The sequence below is a fragment of the Dasypus novemcinctus genome, chromosome 14 (assembly GCF_030445035.2).
Source record: "Dasypus novemcinctus isolate mDasNov1 chromosome 14, mDasNov1.1.hap2, whole genome shotgun sequence".
NCBI classification, from domain to species: Eukaryota; Metazoa; Chordata; class Mammalia; order Cingulata; family Dasypodidae; genus Dasypus; species Dasypus novemcinctus.
Window position 1 is genome coordinate 52,417,890 of NC_080686.1, and position 25,598 is coordinate 52,443,487.

The 25,598-nt window shown below is 35.0% G+C and overlaps 1 protein-coding gene across 1 annotated transcript; it reads right to left on the minus strand.

Moving 5' to 3' along the window:
- Nucleotides 1-1,238: 1,238 nt before the first annotated feature.
- Nucleotides 1,239-25,598, minus strand: CALB1 (calbindin 1). The gene is made up of 11 exons (XM_058275708.2): nucleotides 25,214-25,598; nucleotides 24,628-24,704; nucleotides 20,750-20,824; nucleotides 11,748-11,831; nucleotides 11,580-11,636; nucleotides 8,104-8,181; nucleotides 5,570-5,625; nucleotides 5,441-5,480; nucleotides 5,264-5,317; nucleotides 3,489-3,560; nucleotides 1,239-3,156 (listed from the first exon to the last, which is right to left on the minus strand). The coding sequence occupies exons 1-11, from the start codon at nucleotides 25,290-25,292 to the stop codon at nucleotides 3,043-3,045; spliced, it is 786 nt and encodes a 261-aa protein (XP_058131691.1). The 5' UTR covers nucleotides 25,293-25,598; the 3' UTR covers nucleotides 1,239-3,042.

Here is a 25,598-nt window from a genome sequence, read left to right on the forward strand (position 1 = left end):
TTCTTAAAAATGAAATTGCTGGATTCTAGGGCGTGTATATGTTCCAGTTTAAATGGTATTGGCAAATGACTTTCCAAAGTGCTTACAGTTTAACTGCCTACCAAGCAGTGTGTGAAATTTTCTATTGTGCCACATCCTCACCAATATTTAGCATTGTAAATTTCTTTAATTTTAGTGTTTCTGATGAGCATATGGAAGTATCTCATTCACTTTTCCTGATTATTAATAAAGTTGATTACTCTATTGGAATTTAAATATTCTGTTCAATTTTATTACACAGTTTTTCCTATTGGGTTATATTTTGTATTTTTATAAAATTGATTTTTAGGAGTAATGTTTGTTTATTTTGGATATATGCCTTTGTCAGTTGTATGTGTTGCAGATATCTTCTGCCATTTTGAGATTTGATTTTTCACTCTCTCAATAGTGTCTTTTCATGAACAAACATTTTTAATTTTAATAGTGTCCAATTTGTCGATCTTTTTCTTCATAATGGGTTGTTAAGAAATATTTCCATGTGTGAGGTCATGAAGTATTCTCTTATGTTATTGCCTTTCACAATTAGATCAATAATATACCTGGAATGAATTTTATTGGCATCATACTAGCTATCTTACATTTGCTGTCCCAGATTCATTTTCCATTCTTCACCATGTTCTTTGCCCCATAAGGCTGAACCCATTTGTAATTGTGAACTGAATTATTAGAATTTCTTTTCCTGGGAGCACTCAGGAGTTAAAGCCCGTCACATTTGGCCTGGTGCTGGATTCACAACCATTATTACTATCAGCCCTCCAGTGTGTCTCTTCAGAAACTCCCATCACACTCCCTTTTTTGTTTTGCTTTCTTTTTTCAGGCTCCTACTCTAAGAGTGCTAAACCTGGTATAGTTTAAGTGTATACTTTGTGGTGACCAGCTATTTTTCTGCAGATGAAATGTAGGAAAATTCTGTATGTTCCTTCTATACTCCTTTGGAGATCTTTTTTGAAAAAATATTTGACTCTGTTAACTGGGCACAATTCTCCAAATATTTGGATTGTTTGACATTTATTTGTTTGTAAATCTTAATGTCAGAGGTACCCCATAATTCAATGTGGCATCCAATAATTCATTGTCTCAGGTTTGCATTTATTTAGATTTTGTAGGTCCTAATAATTTCAGTATCTTACCTTTCCACCTAGGTTGATCACAGAATACATATCAATGGACATTTATAGAAGAAACAAAAGTACAAGAGATTAAGATTATTTTTCTCTTTATTTATTCATAGTAGTTAAATTCTGTCTAAAGTCAGTGCTCCCATTTACACACTAGAGGCAAAGCCCATCTACCATTCACTTATATCATTTTTAAATTTTATTTTTTGGCAGCCCTCTCTTCATTCTTGGGGGAAAGAGATAGCTCCCATTTTTTGTTTTGTTATTTCTGTGAACTGAGAAAATCAGTGTTGAATTTATAGACTTTTTGAACATTGAAGCTGACCCCAGAACTGTCATTTACTCTTTGGCAGTAACTTTACAGATTTCACAGGGACACATCTCTTATGGCTCCTTGATTCACATCAGAGTCAGAAAGCACCCACCATTCCATGTCAACTATAGCCAATATAGGATATTCTAGCTACAAATATGTGAAACCTGGACTTGGATGTGCTCAAAATAATGCTCTTGAGTCTCCCTTGCTAAATAAGATAAATGGTTACATTAGCATTTCTTTTCAGATGCTATTTTCAACTCATTTGAAACTATTTGCAGATAGAAATAGAACTATTTTCAATGCTGATCTCAATATGAAATATAGAATCCACAGAATACACAAAAGATGATATAACAGTCAACAATCAGAATGCTATGAATTTTACATTAAAATTCAATAGGTAGTAAAAATAGAGTTGTTATAGCTAGAAAAAAATATTTTCAGAGGCAGCAGATACCCTTGGTGGAAATGAACAATTCTATTTAGAAAGAAATCCAGGAAGTATACAAACTAGACACCAGGATACTCAGTATATTAAATTTAATCAGATTGCACAGAATATGATGTAAAAACAGCAGTTTACTACAATAATTATAATCTGCAGCACATGAAAACAGTTTAGAAAATGGATTAAAGTTGTACTTTGACAGGTGGCTTGTTGGAAATACAGGTATAGAATCAGATCTGTGTCAAGTCTGGTGCTTCCTTCCCTTGTCACCAAATCAACCTGAACCAATAACTTAGTGTGAATTCAAGCAGTAGACACGTTGATTAGTAAACTAATCCTCTCTAATGAGACTGTTAACTTCATAGAGCCACAATTAGCTATTTGTTAATATTTTCGTGAGTATTTTAGATGCAAAAGCTCATTCCTCCTGAGAATTGGAAATATAGGTTGGAAATATTTTGTGGGATAGTCCTATGATTGTCTGTAATAAGAATCCTTGACCTGTTATGTATAATTCTCCAATTCAGTAACAAGTATGTATTTACACATGAGGGACTAGAATTTCAGTGATTAAAACTGGTGGAATTTTTAGTGAAATCTTGACCAACTGTATTTATGAATGCAGGAACACATTAGGCTATTTATTTATTTTCGAGGTATCAGGGGCCAGGGATTGAACTTGGGACCTTGTATTTGGGAAGCTGGCACCCAACCACTGAGCCACATCAGCTTCCTTATGTTGTTTTTTTCATTTGTTTTGCTTGTTGTTCAAATTTTTGTTTTTTTCAGGAGGCAGCAGGAACTGAACCTGGGACCTCCCATGTAGGAGGTGGGAGCTCAAACACTTGAGTCACATCTGCTCCCAGCTATTTATTTTTAATTGGGTGTATTGACTAGCCTAAGTGTCGGCATTCTCCTTATCAATCATATAGTTACAAAAACTGTACATTACAAACAGTATAGAAACAAGCCAAAAAGAATATGCCACACATCCTGGATAATTATCTATATGCAGTTAAATTTACAGATATAAAAGAAAATACAGCCTACTCCTGTATAGTGCACAGTTAGTTTTTAGATACAATGTATCGCTAGTAAGTGGTCATGGTCACCGAACTCTAGTTGTCACCAGCACAGAGAATAAGAGCAAGATCTGTTCGGTACAGCTTCCCACCATCCGACAAAGCCATTATGCTCTTCTTGTATGTAGGGATATTATTAATATCCAGATCCTATATAGAACATAGATAGCTTTGTAATCCAGTTAAATATGGAAGTTAACCACTCTCAAGTAATAAAATGTGAGACAAAACAGCTTGTTATATCAATCCATTAATCTGGATTAAATTGTTATACAAAATGTAAGTAATCCTAAAATTGTTCTTTAACTTATTCATCACAGTTCCACTGATTTAGGCCAGTAGCAAAATGAGTTAAGAATTGAAATCTGCTTCTGTTCCTCTACATATTTTTTAAGCTGATTTCAAAAATGGATGTGACGATTGCTTTTGGATGGATTTGCTAAGTCTGCATAAGAACTAAGTGTCACACATAACTGAGTTACCTGCTTATTCTTCTCACACAGATCCTTCAGTAAAGCATCCAGTTCATTTTCATCTATGTATCCATTGCCATCCTGGAGAAAGAGAAGTAAAACAGTACACAGCCAACTCCAACCACAATAATGGGAGTAGAATAAAACAGAAATGTTATAGTCTCAGAAAATCGCCCACTAGCATAGTTAGCAGATATTCTAACCTCTTCTCTCAGGCCCTAAATGATTTTTAGCTGCTCTGAAGATCCAAAATAGAAATGCATTGTCTCTCAGTCAGCATCTTACATTTTGTGAAATATCTTGAATTTTTTAGAGTACTTTCACAGTTAATATTTCACTTTATGGTAACAATGGTGCTTCCTGTTAAGTCATAAATTATGTCCACATGACAATAGAGGTCACTGAGGCCTGGGAAAGAGATAGGACTGGCTCAGTGCCACACCAGGTGGTGGCAGAGCATGAAAGAGCCCAAAGAAGACTGGTCTGGTCTAAGAATAGAGAAATTAGAAGAAGCAAAGGACCTGAACAAGCAACATCACAAACAACCTTTTCTCACACGCATGATCTCACCATCTACTAAATGGGAGGACTCTCCTGGATATATATATTTCTTTATTCGAGAAGTTGTAGGTTTACAGACCAATCATGCACAAAAATTTCCCATATGCCACCCAACCATCAACACCTTGAATTGGGGGGAACATTTGTTACATTTTAGGAGAGCATATTTTTAAAATAGTACCATTAACTAAAGTCCATGGTTTACCTGAGGGTTCACTGTGTAGTGTAATTACATGGATTTTTTGGTAAAGTTTTTGTCATTACCATATATACAATCTAACATTTCACCTTTTAATTATTCAGATATATATGTCAGTGCTGTTAATTGCATTCATAATGTGCTACCATTGCCATTATCCATTACCAAAACATTTCCATTAATCCAAATAGCAATCTTGTACATTTTAAACCTTGCCTTCCCATTCCCTATCCCCACTCAGTCTCCTGGTGAATTATACTCGAGCTCCTGAGTCTATGAGTTTGCTCATTCTAATTGTTTCATATGAGTGACATCATACAATATTTGTCCCTTTGCATTTGGCTTATTGCATTCAGCATGATGTCTTCAATGTCCATCCATGTTGTTGCATGTATTAGGACTATATGTCTTTTTAGGGCTGAATAATATTCCATCATATGTATTATACCACATTTTGTTTATCCATTCATAGCTTGATGGATATTTGATTGCTTCTGTCTTTGGGCAATTATGAATAATGCCTCTATGAACATCATTGTACAAATATCTGTTTAAGTCCCTGCTTTCAATTCTTCTGAAGTGGGATTGCTGGGTCATATGCTAATTCTCAAATTAACTTTCTGAGGAACTGCCAAAGTGTTTTCCACAGCAGCTGCACCATCTTACCAGCAATGAATGAGTGCTCCTATTCTGCTGGATATTTTATTCTAGTTTAATCATCATTCACTGCTGCAAAGTAGATATTACCCCTGTTTACAAATGATGAAAGTGATGCACAGGGAGTTTTTGGGTCATGTTCAAAACCTCACAGCCAATAAATTGTAGTGTGGGATTTGAATCTAGATTTGTCTAATTTGGGCCATATCATGATACATTTCCTGTGTAAAAGAATGAATTGGTTGTGTAATTTTAGTATTCCATGTTTCTTTTAATATGTGAGCCTTGAGTTTGTGTGTTCCTTTCTGGGTGAACATTTTCCAAATTATTCTCAAGAATGAAATGATAGGTAAGAACAAAATTTTACCTGATCATATAACTCAAAAGCCTTATTGAACTCTTTCCCACACATTTTGATTCCCTAAAAGAAAGAAGGGAGTAAAGGTTAAATTCTATTATATTTCGGTATGTCTCCCCTAGCAAATCTCCCACATTCTAATTTTTCAATGAAAATATTATTTATGGCAGAGAAAGTGTTAAATACCTGAAATTTAAGAAGGAAATTCTCCTGCACTGGTAGTAACCTTTGGAGAGAAAAGTGTTAGAGAAATATGTTAATTTTTTCACAAGGGTCAGTTTATTGTAGCTTTAGTTGCATAGTTCCTAAACTCACCTGGCCATCTCAGTTAATTCCAGCTTCCCGTCATTATTTGAGTCAAATAATTTCAGCTGAAAGACAGAATGCCATTATTCTAGCTATTGAAGAAAGATTTATTGTATGAAGAAGAAAATTGAAAACAGAGCAGTGTATCAAGCAATTATCAAGTACAAAATTCTAGAACCAGTATTATTTTGTTACCCTTCAATGCAAATCTATAGCCTGTGTCAATTGCCAAAGTTTATCAGAACAATACAGAGAAGTCTATCAGAGTAAGAATGGTCTTAGTTAGGCTTCTAGAAGATTGTCATCTATTATTCTTGCAAATATGTGTGTATGTCTTTTAAGATGTGGAAGGATGGCTAATGGCAGTATATAGCACCTCCAGAACCTCTCCAGACAGTGGTATAAAAATAAATATTTGATTTGCTTCCTCTTTTTAGAGCCTCAGAAAATAGAAGCAATAGACAGTTACATAAATGAAAGTTGATAACATACCATTTTTGAGTCTTATTTAATGGCTTTGTTTTCCATGACGTACTAGATACTTAATAAGTTCCTTACCTCCGCCCTTACATTTACTTACACATAATGTACCTATATACCTACACACTGAGACACAAATATTCATATTTGAGAAGCATTTGTGCTTTTAGAGAGTAGCAACTCTTGCTTATTATGTTATACAGAAGCATTATGTGTAGAATATATTAATATATATAAACTTTGAACTAAATATGAATTCTAAATATGTAGGGAAAGTATTATTTTGTTTTTAAAGATAGTAATCAGGGTCATACTGGAAATAGGTTCACTGAAGTCTCATCAGGGAAAAAGGGAAGGGTATTACATAGTTTTAAATATTCTAAGAATCCTTTCTAGGAGGCAAATTTCTGCAGGATTCTGTATGGGCACAACCTTTTATAATTCATTGAACCTAAGTTCTAATATTGTCACACTGTCTAACAAGATACTAGCAACTAGATCATGGAGTTTAGTGCCCATAGGGAAATATTTCCCCAAATATTTGTTAAAATTTTAATTAGTTCTTGATTAATTTGCTTCCTGGATTTGAACTGGTTTATGACATTTAATCAGATATGCCAGGCCAATCCAACAGGGGGAAAACTCCCATCTGAGTGGTTTTAAATTAAAGCCTGCTTCAAATTTCTACCTGTAAAGGAGTCTTTACTTTAAATAGAAATCCCTTAAAATTGGAACAAAACAGAAAATTGATAAATGTAGGTTATTGTCTGTTAACTTAAAAGTTACTCAGACCTTAGGTCTGCCCATTTTGACAGATAGCAAGAAGAAAATTCTCCCCATTTGAATGCTGATGATATGATAAACAGAAAAGTAATGAGAAGTTAAAGATAACACTTCCTTACAATGAAAACCTTTTGACTGTTTAGAGATTAAAGATTAATTTCACTTTATAATAAATAACACTGTATAGTGAAGGCAATAGTAAGGTTCTCTTTTTTTTCTTTTTCCCCAGGTAGAGTAGGCTGAGAGGCTGGAAGTAAGCTTCACTTACATCAAATATAATCAAATCCTTTATAAGATTGTTTCTCAGGGTAACTAAGAAGTCCAACTCCATCAATCTAATATAACAGAACAGCTTTTTTATAATACACAGCCGTATTTTTATGGAGTTATTTATTTAAATTCATGGTGTTAGAATTCAGTGTACCTTTACAGTACTTAAAACATATATAAATAAATGTGTCAGTCTGGATTTTTTACAACTTTGTTGAATATTTGAAATTTAAATGTAATGTAATGAGTAAAAATGAGAAACATTACCCACTTGAAATGAATTAACTTGGTGGACATAGGATTATTTCATCTACATCCTCATTAATTTATTTTTTTCACTCCTGAAGCATTAAGTGCCTGTGTATAAACTAATTTTCTTGGCCCTGTTATCAATATTTTGCAATAGATCTTGAATATACTGTTTACCATATCATCAGGCTCAGGGTATATCTGAATTTCCTCACCCACAGAACAAACACAGTAACAAGAATCAAAAGAAAGAAGAAGGAAATACCCATTTTAACTTGCTCAGAAAGTATCTAGAATGTCTTTTTTAACTCCAACAAAATCTATGAATTCCTAAACCAAGATGAAAATTGATTCTGACCTCTATAATAAATTATTTTTTCATAATATAATTATACTGGCTTTGTAAGAAAAACAAATCATTTTTTTGATAGATTAAATTTACAAAGCTCTATGAGAAAGAAAATTCTTATGTGTTAAGCCTTACAGCAGACACCTGCAGCAATCATTGTCACATTGACTGGTGTAAACATCCTTAAACATTTCACTTTTCAAATGAAACCATACCTATGTGCATGTCATGCTCACACCATGGTTTATTACATCCTGTGTAGTCTTAGGAATTAGCAAGGACAGTAGTATTTTATAAGCTCTTAGTTAAAATCTTTTTGGGTGGGGGTATATGGGGATCTCATATTTTTTGAATGTAATATTAAAAAAATAAAGACAGAAATAAAATAAAATATTTTCAAGATCAGTCTTACCATTAGGTCTGTATACTCAGCTAATTTTGCATCATCAACAGTTTTGTTGGCTTTTTCTAGCAAGTCCTTTAGAAAGTTCTGTTAAAACAAAGAACACAGACAAATTTCATTAATAATACACAGTCTATTTCCTCATCAACTTGCATATGAATGTCCCAAGAATGCAAAAGTCGCTTTTGAGGTAGAATGGAGAGAGAAGAGGATCTTAGAAGTAAGACTAAACCATGTGGTCCTCTTGCATTCCAGCAACGAGATTGCCTTGGACAGGTATGATACCTGCCAATTACTGAGACTGATCCATCATAGTCTCTGCTACACTGTATTTTTATGATTTCACTGAAAGGAATATTTGGATTGAGCATTGTGCAGGATTCTGAATAAAAACCTTTTGAATCAGCCAGCCCAATAGCTGCATCTCTACATAAAGAAATTTTCACAGGTACTTATGTGACTACTTCTAATGTCAAATGCATTTTCTGCCTTTGCAGCTGTATTTTCCATATCAATTTATTGCCAGTATAAGTTTGTGTCACAAGAGGGCCAGTTAGATTTTAGGCCTGACTCAGCCCAAATCACCTTGGTCAGAATGCTTCAGCAGACTGTTTAAATTAAAACAATTGGCCACAGATGATGTCATCTAATCCTTGAAGGATATATGAATCATATTAAAATAGAAATTAATGTGGGAAGGATGAAAAGATGGTTATTAATTTGACAGTTGAAGCGAAGGAGTAAGTTAAAATTTTTTAACAGAGAAATAAATCAAATAAATGCTTTACAAAAGCTTGCCATATAAATGACAGTGTAGGTACTTAAGCATATAATAATTGTCTTTCATTTTCTCTAGAGATTTTCATTTGGAATTCCTATTTATTAAAAAAATAAATAGCTATTTATTTAAAAAATGAATTAATGCAATTATGGAAAACTGAGCAGATACGTACCCAGATCGGATTTCTTTGGTTGGGCAGTGGTTTAATCCCTCACAAATGTACAGTTCTATGGACTGTATTTGACTTTAGTCTTCTCAAAGACGGGGAGCTTTTTCTTAGTTTGATAAATTTATTTTCATTTCAAACATTCCACTTCAAATCCAACGTGAAGCATGGAAAATTCAAAGGATTCTGCTGGGGGTGAATTTTATCATTGAACCCTTATGACGCTTTTTGTCAGAGATTAATTGGGTTAAAAAGCCTCATTAGAGACTAAAATGGTGGTCACAAAAATAGCCTGGGAGAAACCTCAGGACTCTCAGATTCAAAGTCGTGTCTGAGAGCAAGTGATATTTTACTCTATTATGGATCTTAAAATTAGCTTTCTTGAAAGATCCATTAAAAAAGCATGCCAACTTATCTTTAAAATTCTCTCGGGAGGAGGACTTCTATTTAGAATCTCTTTCTGAGAATAAAATTGGGAACAAAAAAGGAGACCTTTAGAATATGTTGAGGTCAGGTTTGGAAGTGAGCTAGGGTTTTCCTTATGATCTCAAAATATTAAATTTTTTTGAACTATAGAATTAAAAATACAGTAGCTAAACTGTCACCTTGTGGGACAGTAGGTTGCTGAGCTGCAAGTTTGTAGAAAGGTAGTTTCAAGTGATTTCATATTTAAAAGGCTTACATTTCAAAGAGACTGCAATTGAATGCATATCTGTAATTTTAAAATGGCGCAACTATTCATTTCCATTTCTATAATAGCGTGCAACTAAAACCATGTTGAACTATGACTAGGAAACTGTGTTTGATATTCATATTTCCCCACATAGCAGTAGAAGAGACAGCTCTCAGTGAATGAAGCTGGAAAACGTGGTGGTGTGGAAAAACTCATTATTAGCTTTATCAGATGTCCTAGGTCCAAATCTAGGTTCTTTTCCTAAGTAGCAATTTAATCTTGGAGAGAACTTCAGTTTCTCTTTTGGAATAATGCAAATGATAATACCTGCCTTGCAAGTTTTTTTGTGAGGATTAAATGTTAAAACACATTTCAAGCAGCTACGTGCCTGCCACATAGTCAGGGCTTGGTAAATATTAATTCTCGTCCCTTTTATTTATTCTTTGTTCTGAAGGTAGAGAAATAGGGTCTTCCAGATTGAGAAGTCTTAGGGTTGATCTGAGATGAGAGAATGATGCTTCTGTATTTCTGAAAGACTAGTAAGTTAATGAGTTAATATAACTTTATGCCTTGCATTTTACAAAATCTTTCATGTACATAATCTTACTTGAGCTTTCCTATAAATCTGAAAGGAAAAGTTAAAAAAAAGAAAAAAGACTGGATGATATTAGAGACCTGCCCAGAGGTAAAACTTGATTTTGGATCTCTTTTCGTTTTCTTTTTTATCCTCCTTCTCCCTCACCACCTCCTCTATAAGTCTGTGAGATATGAGTTGATAAATACATTTTCAAAGTTGGAATTTTATAGATGTTTGGTTAAACTAGGATTTTTTTCATTGTTATTGTTATTGAGAGACAGTGGCTGATATGGAATATCTAGGACCCTTGAAGACAGATAAATTTGGGTTTAAAAATTGCAGTTGGAGGGAAGCGGACTTGACCCAGTGGTTAGGGCGTCCGTCTACCACATGGGAGGTCTGTGGTTCAAACCCAGGGCCTCCCTGACCCGTGTGGAGCTGGCCCATGCACAGTGCTGAGGTGCGCAAGGAGTGCCCTGCCACACAGGGGTGTCCTCCCCATGTAGGGGAGCCCCAAGCGCAAGGAGTGCGCCCGTAAGGAGAGCCGCCCAGCGCAAAAGAAAGTGCAGCCTGCCCAGGAATGGCGCCGCACACACGGAGAGCTGACACAACAAGATGACGCGACAAAAAGATACACAGATTCCCGTGCCGCTGACAACAGAAGTGGACAAAGAAGAACATGCAGCAAATGGACACAGAGAACAGATAGCTGGTGGGGGGGAGGGAGGGGAGAGAAATAAATAAAAATAAATCTTAAAAAAAAATTGCAGTTGAACATCTTATTTCTCTGTGGTCTTTGGTATATTACTTTTCTCCATCTTTTCTCTCACTTAGATAATACTAATTTCATAGGACTGCTGTGAAGATTAAATAAGATAATATGTGAAAAGTATTTGGCATATAGTAGGTATTCAATAATGTCTTCTTTTTCTTTAGGAAGAAAAATCTATATAGGTGTTTAATTTATAGAGAACAATTTTAAATTTCAATGAAAAGTTGTGGCTTAGTGGGCTGAATATATAGTTATAGCTATCTATGATCTATCTTTATCTTTGTGTCTTAAATAACAATTTATATATACCATGGAAAATGGTAATTTCTTGCATTGCTAAAACAATTTCAAGAAGTACTTGAAGTCTTTTTTGATCTGGGTGGAAGAGTGGGTGACAATGTGCCATTACTCAACATTAGTTTCTTTTGTGGGAGGTTTTTAAAAAAGCTTTAAAGCCCTTAGCTGTTCATAGCTGTATTTGAAAGGAGAAAACAGCGCAAGTTTTTATTTGCTTACCTTAAGCTCCTCAGTTTCTATGAAGCCACTGTGATCAGTATCATATTTTCTCCATGTCTGTAAACAATTTTGCATAAGGAAAACCAAACACATTAAAACAACAAAACAACAGTTTTCATATTTTAAGTAGTTTTCTGAAGACATAACTCAGTGACAGATTTCTTGTACCTTCATGAATTCCTCACAGGACTTCAGCTGCTGGCATCGGAAGAGCAGCAGAAAGTTCTCTTCTGTGGGTAATACATGAGCCAGCTGGAAAAGATTTTAAAAGGATAGGTTATAAGAAGCTCAAAAGCTGGTCTCTGTCATCACCTGCTGCTTAGTTTTCTTCCAACAAGTTCGCTAGGAGTAGTTTCATTGCCTAGAAAACCAGGAGAAGAAAACATTAAAGTCAGCTTTCCATTCCTGCTACTTTGTTCCTAGAATGGGACATCATGTTTTAAGCCCTTGGGTGCTTGCTTCCTTTAGCAAGTTGGCTGTGGCAGCATGTGTTCAGAGAGGACCAATTTAACTACTTTCTTCTGGCTGCTGGACAGAGAAGCAAATTCATCGAATTGACTTGAACCCCCAATTGTTCTCTGTGCCACATATCAGGTTATGCTCCCCTCTCAAAGCACAGGAAACTGATACACAACGTGGCACATTTTGGAGCCATATATTCCTTGTGGAACATGAAGAAACTGCAAAACATGAATGTAGGGGAAAGAAAGGAAGGAAAAAAAGTGCATTCTCAAGCCCTAGGAGAATGCCTTCTAAGAAATGCAAGGGAATATAAACCAAAGATAACAAGGCAGTGGAAGGAAAGGGAAAAAAAACAATTCGCAATGAACAGTGGGGAATTTAACAGTAATGGGAAAAATCTGTTGTCAAAGAGTTGATTTCTGCTAAAAAAAAATTCCACTTTTGAAACCACAATTTGGGTTTATTTTCTTTTTTATCTCTACTTCCCTGGTCTAGTGGCATTTTCCCTTAGATCTTAACTCATAACTTCAATGCTACTCTTTTTTTTTTAATGGAAAAAAAAGGGCTCCAGATCCCATTTTAAGACTAATGTAATCTATCTATTACATTACAGGAAGGGAGGGAGTCAGGAAGGTGGATTGATGGCCCACTGCAGACGTGGGTTCTATTTCTGGCTCAGCTGCTAATTAGCTGTGATCCCCTGCAACTCCCTCAGTCATTTTTGGACTTCAGTACCCCATTGCTAAAATAAGGAGTTCAAATAGAACCCAGTGTTTCTTACACGTATTGGGTGCAAAACTTCTTTGAGAATCTGTTGAAGTCATCTGCACCACTGAAGAATGTACACGTGCACACTATATTGCATCTGATTTCCATACTTTGTTTAATCCCCTGAAGTGCAGACATAGATGCTTATCCTTGGATTTGAGGTCAAAACATGGTGTAGACAACTCTAAAGGTCAGTATAAGTTCTAAAATTCTACCAAATTATAGGCAAGAGTCTTGCTTCTATTTCTGATATTTAGAATTTCATCCTTTGAAGTCCATTAAAACATTTACAATTTAATATAAAAGGTATCATTTTCCCTTATATGCAAACACTCCTTTAACTTAGCTTTTTTTCCCCTCTTTCCTATCTGGTTGAGTCATCGTCTTTTTGGTGCACCTCTGTACCACACCGCACAGGTCCAGGATGCCTTTTCTTTTCTTTTCTTTTTTACCAGGAGGTCCCGGGAAACTAACCGTGTTCTTCCATAAGGTAAATGGGAAGCCCAATAGCTTGAGTCACAGCTGCTTCCCAACACAGCTCTTGATATTTGAAATGATATCTCAATTTAGAGCCATTCAGTTTATAGGCAGTTTGTGTGAAAGTGAGCTTAAGTGAAAGACCCCAACATCTAGGATATTTAGAATGACTCAGTATGAAAGCATTTACTTATTTATTTGGAAATAAATATCACCAGTATGGTTGGATGATAATTTTTCCAAAAGATAAAAGTAGGAATTTGTGGTTTGATAGTAATTATTATTGTGACCAGCGTTTGATCTTTAAGCACATTTCACTGCCCTGTGTGTGTGTATGTGTGTGTTTAAGCATGCATGTAATCTAGGATATTAAACTCAGGATACACTTCTGTGAGGTCTGTATTCTTAAATCATAGAATTCTATACCTCAGAAATAATTCAGTTCAATGTAATTCAAAGCTCAAAATTTTCAGTCGAGGTTGCTGAGACCTTGAAGTGGTTCATAGCTTACTTCCATGGCTGCTTCTTAGTAAAACAAGTTACCATCATGCTTACAAAGATAGTAATAAAAAGGATTGTTGGTTTCTTCACTCTTGGACTGCAGGTCATGCATTTATTGGTGATTTTTACACAAAACGTGATAATCTAGATATGATTAATACTATGGTTCCACTCACTGAAACAAGAATTTCCTCTTTCTTATAATGATCTCTTTCCTCCTCATTGTTAAGTGGGCTGCTACAGGAAAGAAGCTACAGATGATTTTTATTATTAAAGGAGCCAGGTGTCAGAAAAGTCAGGTGGTAGGTCTCCACCTGTGGCCAAGAGAGAGGAAGGGAAACAGGTGGGAGGATGGCAATGGGTGAATACATTTTGAGGATCAAATTGGCCAATGGAAGGTTCTGTGTAACACAAGATGTTTGGCCATTCTATATCATGGTTGTGCTTTAGTGTAAACATTCAATTAAAGAATAGGAAATAGGCAATAACATTTCTTCCTTTATTTATTGGTATGTAACTTGTCAGATAACACTTCCTAAATTTTGGTGGGGGGCATTTCAGAAGGGCAGAGAATATTTCTTGTCTTCAGCCTAGCACAATGCCTAGCATGTTAGTTATTTGCCTGGCATGTGGATTGGTTGATAATTTTACTCCATAATTTATAGTATTTTAAAGATTTCTTTATTGTACTTTTCTATATTACTTGAAGTTTTAAAAAAATGAATGGGTATTGTTTTGAACACAAAAGATATTTTTTTCTTAAGAAGTCCTACTCATCTGAATCCTCCAAATACTTGAAAAAAGAAAAAAAATGAGCTAGAAAGCAATGATCAAATGTAAAATTAGGGCAAGTTTGACATTACTTATTTCAAAATTTAAAATTCATGTAACACATAAGATGTTTATAAGTTCCTAGAAGGTCAAATATAGAGATGGTAAAATTTCTATTCAAGTCTATTGTGTATTTCTTTGCCCATACCATTCTAGTCTCATGTGGATTTATTCTTATAAAAATATGCATCATATCTATGTGGAACATATTCAACCTGTCATGATTTCATTAAACTGTTAATATTAAACCATACCATACTGTTCTACAGATATTAGAAATGAGTGCTAAACATGCAAAAATTATTGTAAGACCAACAATTTATAAAAGGATGTGGCTATAGTGAACATAAAAACAGCATCTATTTTAAGGTGCTTTTCACAGTTTGGTGGTCCTTTTTTTTTTCTGTTGATGCATCCATCAATGCCTAAGAATCAATATTCAAGTTTCAGAGTTGGGCATAGTACTCCCCAGCTGCAGAGTTGAATGCCATTCATACAAAGAGCCAAAGGTCTTTAATAGGTGTCAAGTAGAGATGCTATATTCTCAGCTTTGCTACATCACTACTCTCCATTGAATTATCCAATATTGCATGTTTCATGATTATTGAAGATCCCTAAGTCCTTGGGCTGCCTGCCTCCTCTTTCATGAACTCCCAAAACTTTTTGATGTGTTGGAGAAGAGAGTGAAAAATAGCAAGGAGATGAGTGAAAAGCAGATAGCAGTGATCACAAGACTCACAGCTTTATGGATGATTTCTTGTCATTGGAAGTGGGCAAGCAAAACTTTATTTCTACTTACCTGTCTCTCCTCCTGGTCTAAATGCATCAGGTATGGTCTGTATCTTATTTACATTTACTGTGTTTTTGCACAGCACCTGTAAATTTTCACTAAATTATGAGCCAAAAAGTGAAGGCAATTGACTATTTGTTCAGAATCAGCATACGGTGTAAAGAAGTGGAAGTAAAGTTCTTTGGGAGATAATTCAAATAACTTATTACTAAGCTGTGGCTAGGGGTTGGGGTGGGCACTGAAATATGCCACCCAGAACTCCTTTCAGTTACAGGGAACATTGCCGGCAGATAGCCCTCAGCTGTCACTCCCCTTTGGAGGGTTGCCTAAGCTGAAGAGCACTGTGTTTTCAAGGAGGCCACATCCAATGACTGATCCACGTGAGAATATAAAGGCCTGGACTTTTTTTTTTTAAATCACAGAACAGAGGACATTTATGCAGGATCATCCCAGTAAGAGCTCATTTTATAGGGTTAGCTGAGGTATCCACTGAAACTTCTCCTTCTGCCCTGTCTTGCTTTCTTCCCTTCTTTTCCACAGGTATTCATCCCAAGAGTACTTCCTAGTAAACTGCCTCATGCCAATTTTCAACCTAGAATCTACTTCCCAGGAAGCTCAACTCATGACAGGGGCCTTTACAGTTCTATTCGTTGGCATAATATGAATCCCTTGCCTTGTTTTAGAATGGGTTGAACACTCCTGCTATGGCTCCCTTGGCTAGGCTTCAGAACCTACTGGGGATTTACAGTCACTGCTAGCAGGAACCTTACAGTGAGACAGATGGATAAACAAGTTTCAAAGCAGGGGATGGAATGATCAGGCTTACTAGGTATGATGAGAGTACCAATCATGGGCAATTTTATTAGAGATATAAATGACTTGAGATTTAGGTACCTCAAAGTGGACATCAGGCATACTTTCTAACTTTTTAGACTATCATGATACATGTTGACCTTCTTCAACACATATTAGCTAAGCCTTCACTTTTTTTGGTTTGAGAACCAGAGAAACTTTTTCCTATCCAACGAGAAGTGAGTCCAGGAAATTTGGAAGACAAATAACCTTCTCATGTAAGTTTAAGTCTAGTCGAGTTTAATAATTTGAATTTGACAAATTATAAAAGAAGTGGGAAAAAGGCATGTCATTCAGACAAATGGTGTAGGTTTTCCATTGAGTTATTTTTAATTATAATAGCAAATACATTTATTGAGATTTTACAGTGTGCCAGGGTAGATCTATTTTCTTGACATGTATTATCTCATATGATGTTGATTCTCATAGCAACATTTTGAAATTAATAATACATTGCCATCTCTGCACAGCTGAGTGAAACAGGCTCAAAGAGGATAAATGAACTGCTATCACATAGCTTGTAGTTTGAGCCAGATTTGAAGTCACTCTGACTTTCTTGTTTTTGAGATCCGCATCCCTTACCTTCATCACCCTCCATTAAAAACTTCCATCAAAAAAGTTTCCCCAATAAATCATTAAAATCTCTATCCAGATCAAAGACTTTAATCAGATTCCATTGTTAGCCATTTCTCCAAATTGTGAGGTAGAAATGTAGACTGCTGTGAAAAATTACATTCCTCATGGCTAAACTCACATGCTTAAATTTCACTGTGGAAGAAAAGAGGGGAAGGCTAGAGAAGTGTCTGCTTCTCTGGAAGGGTTGTTATAGTTTTAGGGTTAAAATAACTTTAGATCTATTTTCCTCTGTCTGCACTAACCTGGTCAAAATAGAAACAGTAAAAATGGAAAGGATGGTAGATTCGTACACATTGCTCAGTGGACCAGGTGAAACCTTACAGATTTGACATCCAGGTAAGGGAGAAATTTAGACTTAATGTGAGCACCAGAGAAGAAAATTAATTCTATTACCTACTTGATCATTCAGTTTTCATCTTTAATTAATTTAATTGATTTTCTCTGCAATAGAGTTATTAGGCTGGATGAATTTAGTATGTTTGTGACTGTCATGGTATTAGTTCACATATTTTAGAATTATTGTGCTTCTGTTTTGCATTCATACTAACAATCTATTAATGAACGGTATTTGTGTGAATTTTAATCTGAAATTACAAAGTTCAGGAGAAAGCGTATCTGTACATTACCCTCCTTTATACATATTTCTAGGTAACAAATCCATATTGTTGGAAAGTGTCAGTCAACTTCATCATGTCAGAACTTCAAAAAATAAGATTACATTTTCTGATCATTTAAACAACCTATTTTGATATTTCAGATTACATTGGTCTATTCTATCAGAAAATCAGATCACATGATTATCAGTTGATTTACTTTGATTAGATTTGGATGAGCCCATGTATATACCGTACTAAGTGGGCATGGCAAATAGGCAAACCCAACCTCTATTTTCCCTTTGAACAACAAAGTTGCGGTGTGCTTGATATGATTTGGTAGGTCAATATAAATTTGGAAAGCAGACAGGGGTGTTTCTGTTTCTTCATATCTGGTTGGGACATGCCTATTTGTGTCTAATATTATAAAAATGGATTTCTAAGCAAATGATACATGTCAAGTTGGGAAAAGTAGGACCAATTTCCTTTAATACAACTCCCTTGAGGGAACATAGATTGAGGCATTTCCCTCTATTTCTCCATTTTCTACACCTCATCTGTAACTTTGCATTTTTTTTCCCAATAACTTTCAGAACCTCTCCTTCTTCCTCTTCCTCTTCACCGCTCCGTAACCACCCTAGACTGAATCAACATGCATTTGAACTACAGTAGCATTTTCCATGTTCTCCTATTCTCTAATTCTCACCTCTCCAATTAATTTTCCCCTTGTTGGTTGGTAACGCAGATTAGTGAAAGGAGCTCTGGAATAAAAGCCTGATCTAGGTTTGCCACTCCCTTCCAGTGAGACCTTGACCAAATCATTCAACCTTTCTGGGTTTCACTTTCTTTGTCATTAAAATGAGGAATTTTGGCTAGGTCTTCCCAAGAATTTCATGTCCTGGAACTCTAAAACCTTCTCATCAATTCTTGTGTCTCACATCTCATCCTCTAAACATTTTGTGCTTCAGTTTATCTGAAAAGTTCTTCCCAAATCATGTTTTAAGTGCTTTGGCCAAATAACCTCTAGATACTTAGTGCATCCCTATGCAACTCGACGAAACTCAAAACTTTGCAATCAGTAATTGACCAACTAGAGCTTGCAAATCTAATTTTTTACTAATGCAGAAAATGTACACATTACTTATTATCTAAAAAAAGGCAGAGTAGTTTAGAGTAACATGGTCAAACTGACTGTTCCACTATTTCTCATTTTTTTCTGACATTCTGATCCTCTTGAAGCCTCAGTTTTTTCACCTATAAAATAGATCCTCATATCATATTTAGACATTTTAGACATGAGATAATGTACTTGAAAGCACTTTATAAATTGTATGATGTCATACAAATGTGAATCCTTTTTCTCATTTTTATTGCTATAAAACTCCCTCGGTTCTTCATTTCAGCCTTTAACTCTTTCATCTTCTTCTGTTATCAACTTTTCTCTATCTTTCCTCACTCAGGAAACCTTTTCTTTCTTTTGACAGAATTGCTTCTCAAACTTCTGGGGAAATTTCTTTCTTCAGACTTCCAAGACAAAGCATCTGTTAAGTGACCCCTAGCCTTTCATTCAAACTGGACCACAAATCATTTTATAAATATCATTCAGAAGTGATTGGATCATACCAAATATAGGAAAACTGGGATTCAAAATATATTCCTACATCTTATCCTTTTAAAATATAAGATCTTTGTGAATCAGTCCATGCCTACACAACCTAATATTGCTGAAGAAATTAAATGGAATAATTTCTATGCTTAAAATAATTCAGTATTCTATTAGATACTTAATATAGAGAGTCCATTGGAAGTCTTCTGAGTCCATTGGAAGCCTATTGGAAGCTAAGCCCTTCGGAAGCTTTCAAGGTGAAATATGTGAAATGTAAGATGACAGGCTTTTTCTTCTATTAAAATTACAAAGTATGTCAAACTCTAAAATAGCTACATCTATAATTTCACTGATTTTGGATTTTCCAAATAGTTTTGAATAATTAGATTTTCCTAATTTCATTTGTGTTCATTTTAATGTTATTTTCTTATCGTTGGTAATTTCATGTCTTGATTAGATGACCTCTATGTCAATCTGTAAATCCCATCACTATTAATTTATCTATTTATATAATAATGAGTTACACATAGGCAATGGAGAAAGTATATACCCCAGGGAAAAAAATTAATTACAAGGATAATAATAGTATGTGCTCCCTTAACTATTTGTAGTGGTTTTTTAAAAATAAGTTTATTTCACATAGGCATCACAGATGTCCTGTAAGGTTGATTATTTGAAAACCAGGTTAGTTCTCTGAATCAAAAGTCATTTGTGACTAAATGTTGTTGCAGCCAGAATACTTTACAATCTAATACACTGAGAAAACCATAAGGGCATAATTATGTTTAAGATTTGGATATTTAAATATATGACCCTATTAATTTTCCTGGGCAAAGATTTCCCCTCATTTAAAAAAAATAGGTTGCAGAGATAAAGTAGTGAGACACCTGAGTTTAGGAAAAGAGAAGTAAGGGAAGCAACAACTCTCATGAACATGAGAATGCAGTAGGAGAATTGATGCATAATCCAAGTTTTGCTTCCTTGATTCACAGGTAAGAGAAAGTTGTCCTCAACAGAAAAAGCAGTTGTCAAAAATTAGAATTGACACCCAGAATTCTAACTTTTAGATACTCAAAAGAAATTTGTACCTATAACTAATCAAAAACATTCACTGGCTATAGTTCTTGTGTTTTTATTTAGGCCAAATACCAATCCAAAATAGAATTTTAAAAACCAGGATGTAGCTTTTTGCTATGGCCTTGCCATAGGGACCATATTTATTTCATTTTATATTTTAACAGTAAAGTCTACACTATTAAAAGATAAGAATTACAAACTAACTGTGTACCTGGCTGGTGATTTTTTGAAGTGGAGCTGGTCATGTAATGGAATGAAAATTCAACCAGAAATTGGGGACCCAGGCTTCTAATTGCACCTGTACCAGTAAACAGTTTCCTGACCAGAGGCAAACCATTTCATTCTCTAGTCTCAATTGCTAATGTATTAAATTTAGATTCTGGATTAGGCAAACTCTTAGTTCTTTCTGATTTCTAAACATTTTTTAATTTTATATTTCTGAATAGAAGATAATGATATTTAGGGAAAATAAGCCTTTCTGAATGGGTCTGACCATATCCTGATTGAGTTGGATACAACTATAAAGTGAAGCTACTTTACTAAAATTACATTACAGAAAAATGCATAAGTTCCTTACCTCTACAATTCCGATTTTCCCATCATCTCTTTGTCCATACTGATCCACGAAAGTTTTCATTTCAGGTGACAATTCCTAAAATTATATAAAAGCAGGTAAAAAGCTTGTTAAAAAATACCCAATCATACTTGTAAAAGTGTTCATAAATTACTGCAAAAAAAAAAAGAGGAATTAAAACCAATTAGAATTAAGCATACTGAGTAATTTTCCTCATGAAAATTAAAGACATAACTGATTACAGTATTTACTGATTTCAAATGAAAGTTACCATAAGTATATCATTATGACATATTATACTGAAATGATACCACCTTATCATTTCTGAATCAATCACTATGATTTATATTCTAATAGTAGTTTTGAGATTGTGCTACCCTTTGAAAATTGTTTATGAATTTAAATATAGTGATCACTATTAATGTACTTTAAACATTGTTTCCTATGACATTTTCCTTATTCTACCATAATGTTTTATCCATGGATGTTAATAACGTGTTTTCAGTGTGGACAAATGAGAAGTGTGAATGCTGACCAATGACCCACTTTGTAAGCAAAGCTAGCATGGAAGAGACATTCTTTTATTAAATAAGTTAAAAAATTAAGTATCAGAAAAATGTGTTAGATGATAAAATGACTTAACCAATTGTACTTTCATCAGATACAGACAATATTGATGGCTTTATTTCAGGCCACTGAATACATATACTTAACAGCTTTACTCCAAGAGTAACTTGGGGTGTAGTTTTCTAGTGTTGCCTAGTTTCCATTTTTTCCAAGATGATCTCTTTCCCACATGTTTAAGTACAATAAGACATGTTTAAGAGTGACAGTTCATATTTTCTCCTCTTTTGGCTTGTTTCCCCCCGCCCCCCCAATCTGTTCTACTGCCTATATAATCTCTTCACATATTGACTATGTCAAGGACTATGAACTGTAAACTAGTGATTTGAACATAGAACTAATATTCATGAAGTTGAATTTTACCCTTGGGTCTCTAACAGCCCATTTAAAATAACCCTGATGCATTAACTGAAGCCTATTTAAAATAGGTCAGCCCTCACTAATGTCCTTCTCTGTGTCCTTGGGAAAATAAATTAAGGTCTCAGTTTTCATCATAACTAGGAAGAAGGTGGTATTATCTACCACAGAGGCTTGCTCTAAGGATATTCATATTAATATAATTTTAGGGCTATACTGAGGCCAAGTATTGTTACTACTAGTATTACAATATCTTTTTAAATTCCGTTTAAATATCTTTCAACAGAACTAAAATAAATAGTAGCAAAGTAACTTAATTGTAATGCAGTCTTTAAAACACTCATCTACTCTGGATAAATTGAAATTTTCATTTATTAAATTTGCATTACAAGAACCAATAGTAGAAAAATGAGAGTATCCACCCAATGGCAATTGTGGGAACATCAGTCCCTAGGATTTGTAGACATACCTTAAAGTAAACAAAACAGAAAACTTTCCTTCTTACATGTGGAGTAGCATTTTGTAATACAACTAGTCTGACTAACAGACTTGACATTTAGTTTGTGAACTTTCTGGGTGACCATTATATCAAAATCTATATTATAAACTGTAAAACATATAAAAGTAATTGAAACTTTATAAAAAATAAATGCAAATTTAAAAACTAAATATCATGTTTAGTGTAAAAGAGTAGTTTTGAAAATCTTTTGGGTTGTTACATTTCATTAATATTTTGTTCATTTATATCTAATATTAGTGAACATTATGATATTTCACATTATTAATATGACAAACCAATTTTTCCAAATGCACCAGTGAAACAGTGAAATCTGTTATCATTTAGCAGGAAATGTAAAGGAGCTTGGTTTATACCATCAACTTTTCTGCTCTAAAAATAATAGAGAGGGAATATATAAAAGTAGGTTTACGCAATGGGGTCCATAGTTTAGTGAAACATGCATCAGGTGCCTGAACCTCTCAAACCAAATGTTGATTTTAACTATCCAAAGCCTGTATAAATACTCTGGAAAAATACTCAAGAATCAAAGTATTAACCAACTTTATATACTTTTTTAACTGTGTTCAAGGTTAGTATTATTGGATTATAAACTAACAGTTGAAGTTTCAAATATTCCAACATTGAAACATAGACAGCAGAAAAATAAGCTCTAAGCTCTTTAAAACTCCAGCCTGCAGATGTTGTATATAAAAAAGGTATAAATATTAAAGTGGGAGGAAGAAAAAAAATTCTGAAAACATTTATATAGATCCTGAGTATTAAATTTCCAAGGTGAAAATAATCTCAATATTAAATATTACTTTGGAAAAATTGTAATCATTTTCCAAAGTTCAAATACTGAATTTTATGGAAAAGAAGACTTTTCCAATGAAATATTTTATGTATTTTTAAGTGAGGAAGAGAGTTGCTTCTGTTTTAATAGTCAAAGATATGTAGAGTTATGATGGATAGTATGCATTCTAATAGATGATTTACTTACAGGGTAATACATAAGAAGAGAGAGTATAAAATATTTCCTATTTTATTTGATCCCATTCTGTTATATTTTTAGACTTACATGTTATTAAATCTGGGTAAAACAATCCCTAGAGAACTATCTGGTTTTAAGTCAATTTGGTCAATGTTCTAGCAACTGATGGTTCAGTAGTGCGTTAAAATACATTTAGAGCTCTCTGGGATTCTTTTGAATACATTGGATGGAGAGGTATATTACAGTTTTCAATTTACACAGGATAGAAAATAAATTTCATATATATAAAACTCCAAGCTAGAGGTATTTGTCTGCTAAAGGTTTTCACACACCCCACAATTTTCTTTTAAGAATATGTGTGTGTATATAAGTATAATCTAAAATGTAAAATTTATTTTGCATTATAAGGGATATTTCATTTTCTAGTCAGAAAAGCCAAAGACCATTAACATTAATTAGCCCAAATCCAACATTACCTTCTGAAAGGCAGTCTTACATAAACCCCAATAGATTAATAATACAATTCTTAACCTAGTTTCCCACGCCATCTCATCTATGTTTAAAAGCCAGCTATATTTTATTTTTATGCTTACTATCTGACAGGTTAATTTATGCCAAAAAGAAGTCATTTGTAATTAATAAGAATAATCATTTGTTTAATTAACTAATGGCTTAAAAATACAACTTTTTATAAAACACAATTAATTGCTTCCCATCAGAGCATCACTTTGCTTTTTAAAAATATATGAAATTCTTAAAATTGTTTTGCTTTAAAACTTCTAACGTTTGGGTTAGAAGTTAATTTCTTAACAGAAATTAAGACATTTTCTTGATAAATTCTTGTTCAGTATTACGTTGCAAGTTGTCCAACTTTCTCCTAGTGAGGGATGTCAACACAGGATAATCCATCTCCTCAACCATATCAACATCACAACAATAATAATTGACAGCAGACTAGAGAACTATAATCTGCAGATCTGTTTCCTGACCACCAAGGGGCAGAAATGTATTTCTACCCCTGTACATCTCACACAGTAAAACAGAAGTTAAATATTACCTAACCAAACTCAACAGTAGAGGTGGAGATCTGTTAAAAGATTTCACACACCCCCACTTTTCTTTAAGAGCTATTTAAGCAACCACAAATATAGAATACTGTATAGTTCAAAATCTCCGGTTTCAGACCCTGAGGTTTTTCTCTTTAGGAAATCTCTTCTTCTCTCATTCTCTCTCCTTTCCCTTCTCTCCCCCACCCAGGGAATTCGGTAAGGCATCTTTCTCCCCTATCTCAGTTAATAAACCTTTACATCCCCCAGGGAACCACTTGACTCCACTGGCTCTTTGTGAAAACGGAAGAATGCTTATGTTTTAGGGTGGAAGGTCTTTCATCCTTTCTAAACTTGAACCTACCAGTCCAGCCTTCTTCCGTGCCTGCTGGAGCTCCTGAATCAGGTTCTGCAGCTCTTTTCCTTCCAGGTAACCACTGCCTGCAAAAACAGAGGCACCCCGGTGTCAGGCATCTCATGCCCAGTTCACCGCCCCCCACCCCCATCACTTTCCAGGACAGTTATTTTCTGGTGAGCAAGAGGCTCTCTCTTGCCTCGACATTTGCGAAAATAACCAACAAAGGGTATAGACGGGGAAGCGCTTCCCTCCGGGATGTCAAACTTTAGATTCATAGAGGGCAAAGGATTGTTGAGGTGCTGACCGCATCTACAGAAACGTCAGGGGCAGAGTTCCCCAATCCAGACTCTCTTTCTGTCCCCGCTTCTACCTTTACCGTTCCTGAAGAGAAAAAAGTTTTAGATCTGGGGATTACATATAAGCAATTATAAACTTTTAGGTTGATGGTTCGGCTTATAGCCGGGGACATGAGATTAGAAGGGGGAACGAAGAAGAGAAACGAGGGATAATGGGATCAGGAGAATCAGGAGAGGGAGAAGGGTGGAGGGGGCATGGAAACCGGTCTTGAAACAGTTAAAGAAAAGATAATTACCATCAGCGTCGAAATGAAGCCAGATCTCGAAAAACTGTGAGGCTGTGATGAGGGATGATTGCAGGTGGGATTCTGCCATCTTAAAGCGAGGTGTGTCTGTGCGTGTGAGTATGTGTGAGTATGTCGTGCGAGCGCGGAGTGAGCGAGAACCTGCGCGTGTGAGTTTAGGATGCCAGGACGACCGGGGCGCGGATCTGCCGGGCGCTGTCCTCGGTGCTGCTCAAGCTCAGGCGTTCCTCCGGAGTTCTCTCTCCACACTCTGCTCTCAGTTCTCAGCATTTATCCCCGTGGACCTAAGCTGGGCCACGCCTCCTCCTGCCTCCCATTCCCCACTCCCCGCCTCTTGCTCGCACAAGCCTTCTTCCCCTCCCTTGCAGTTTTCTCC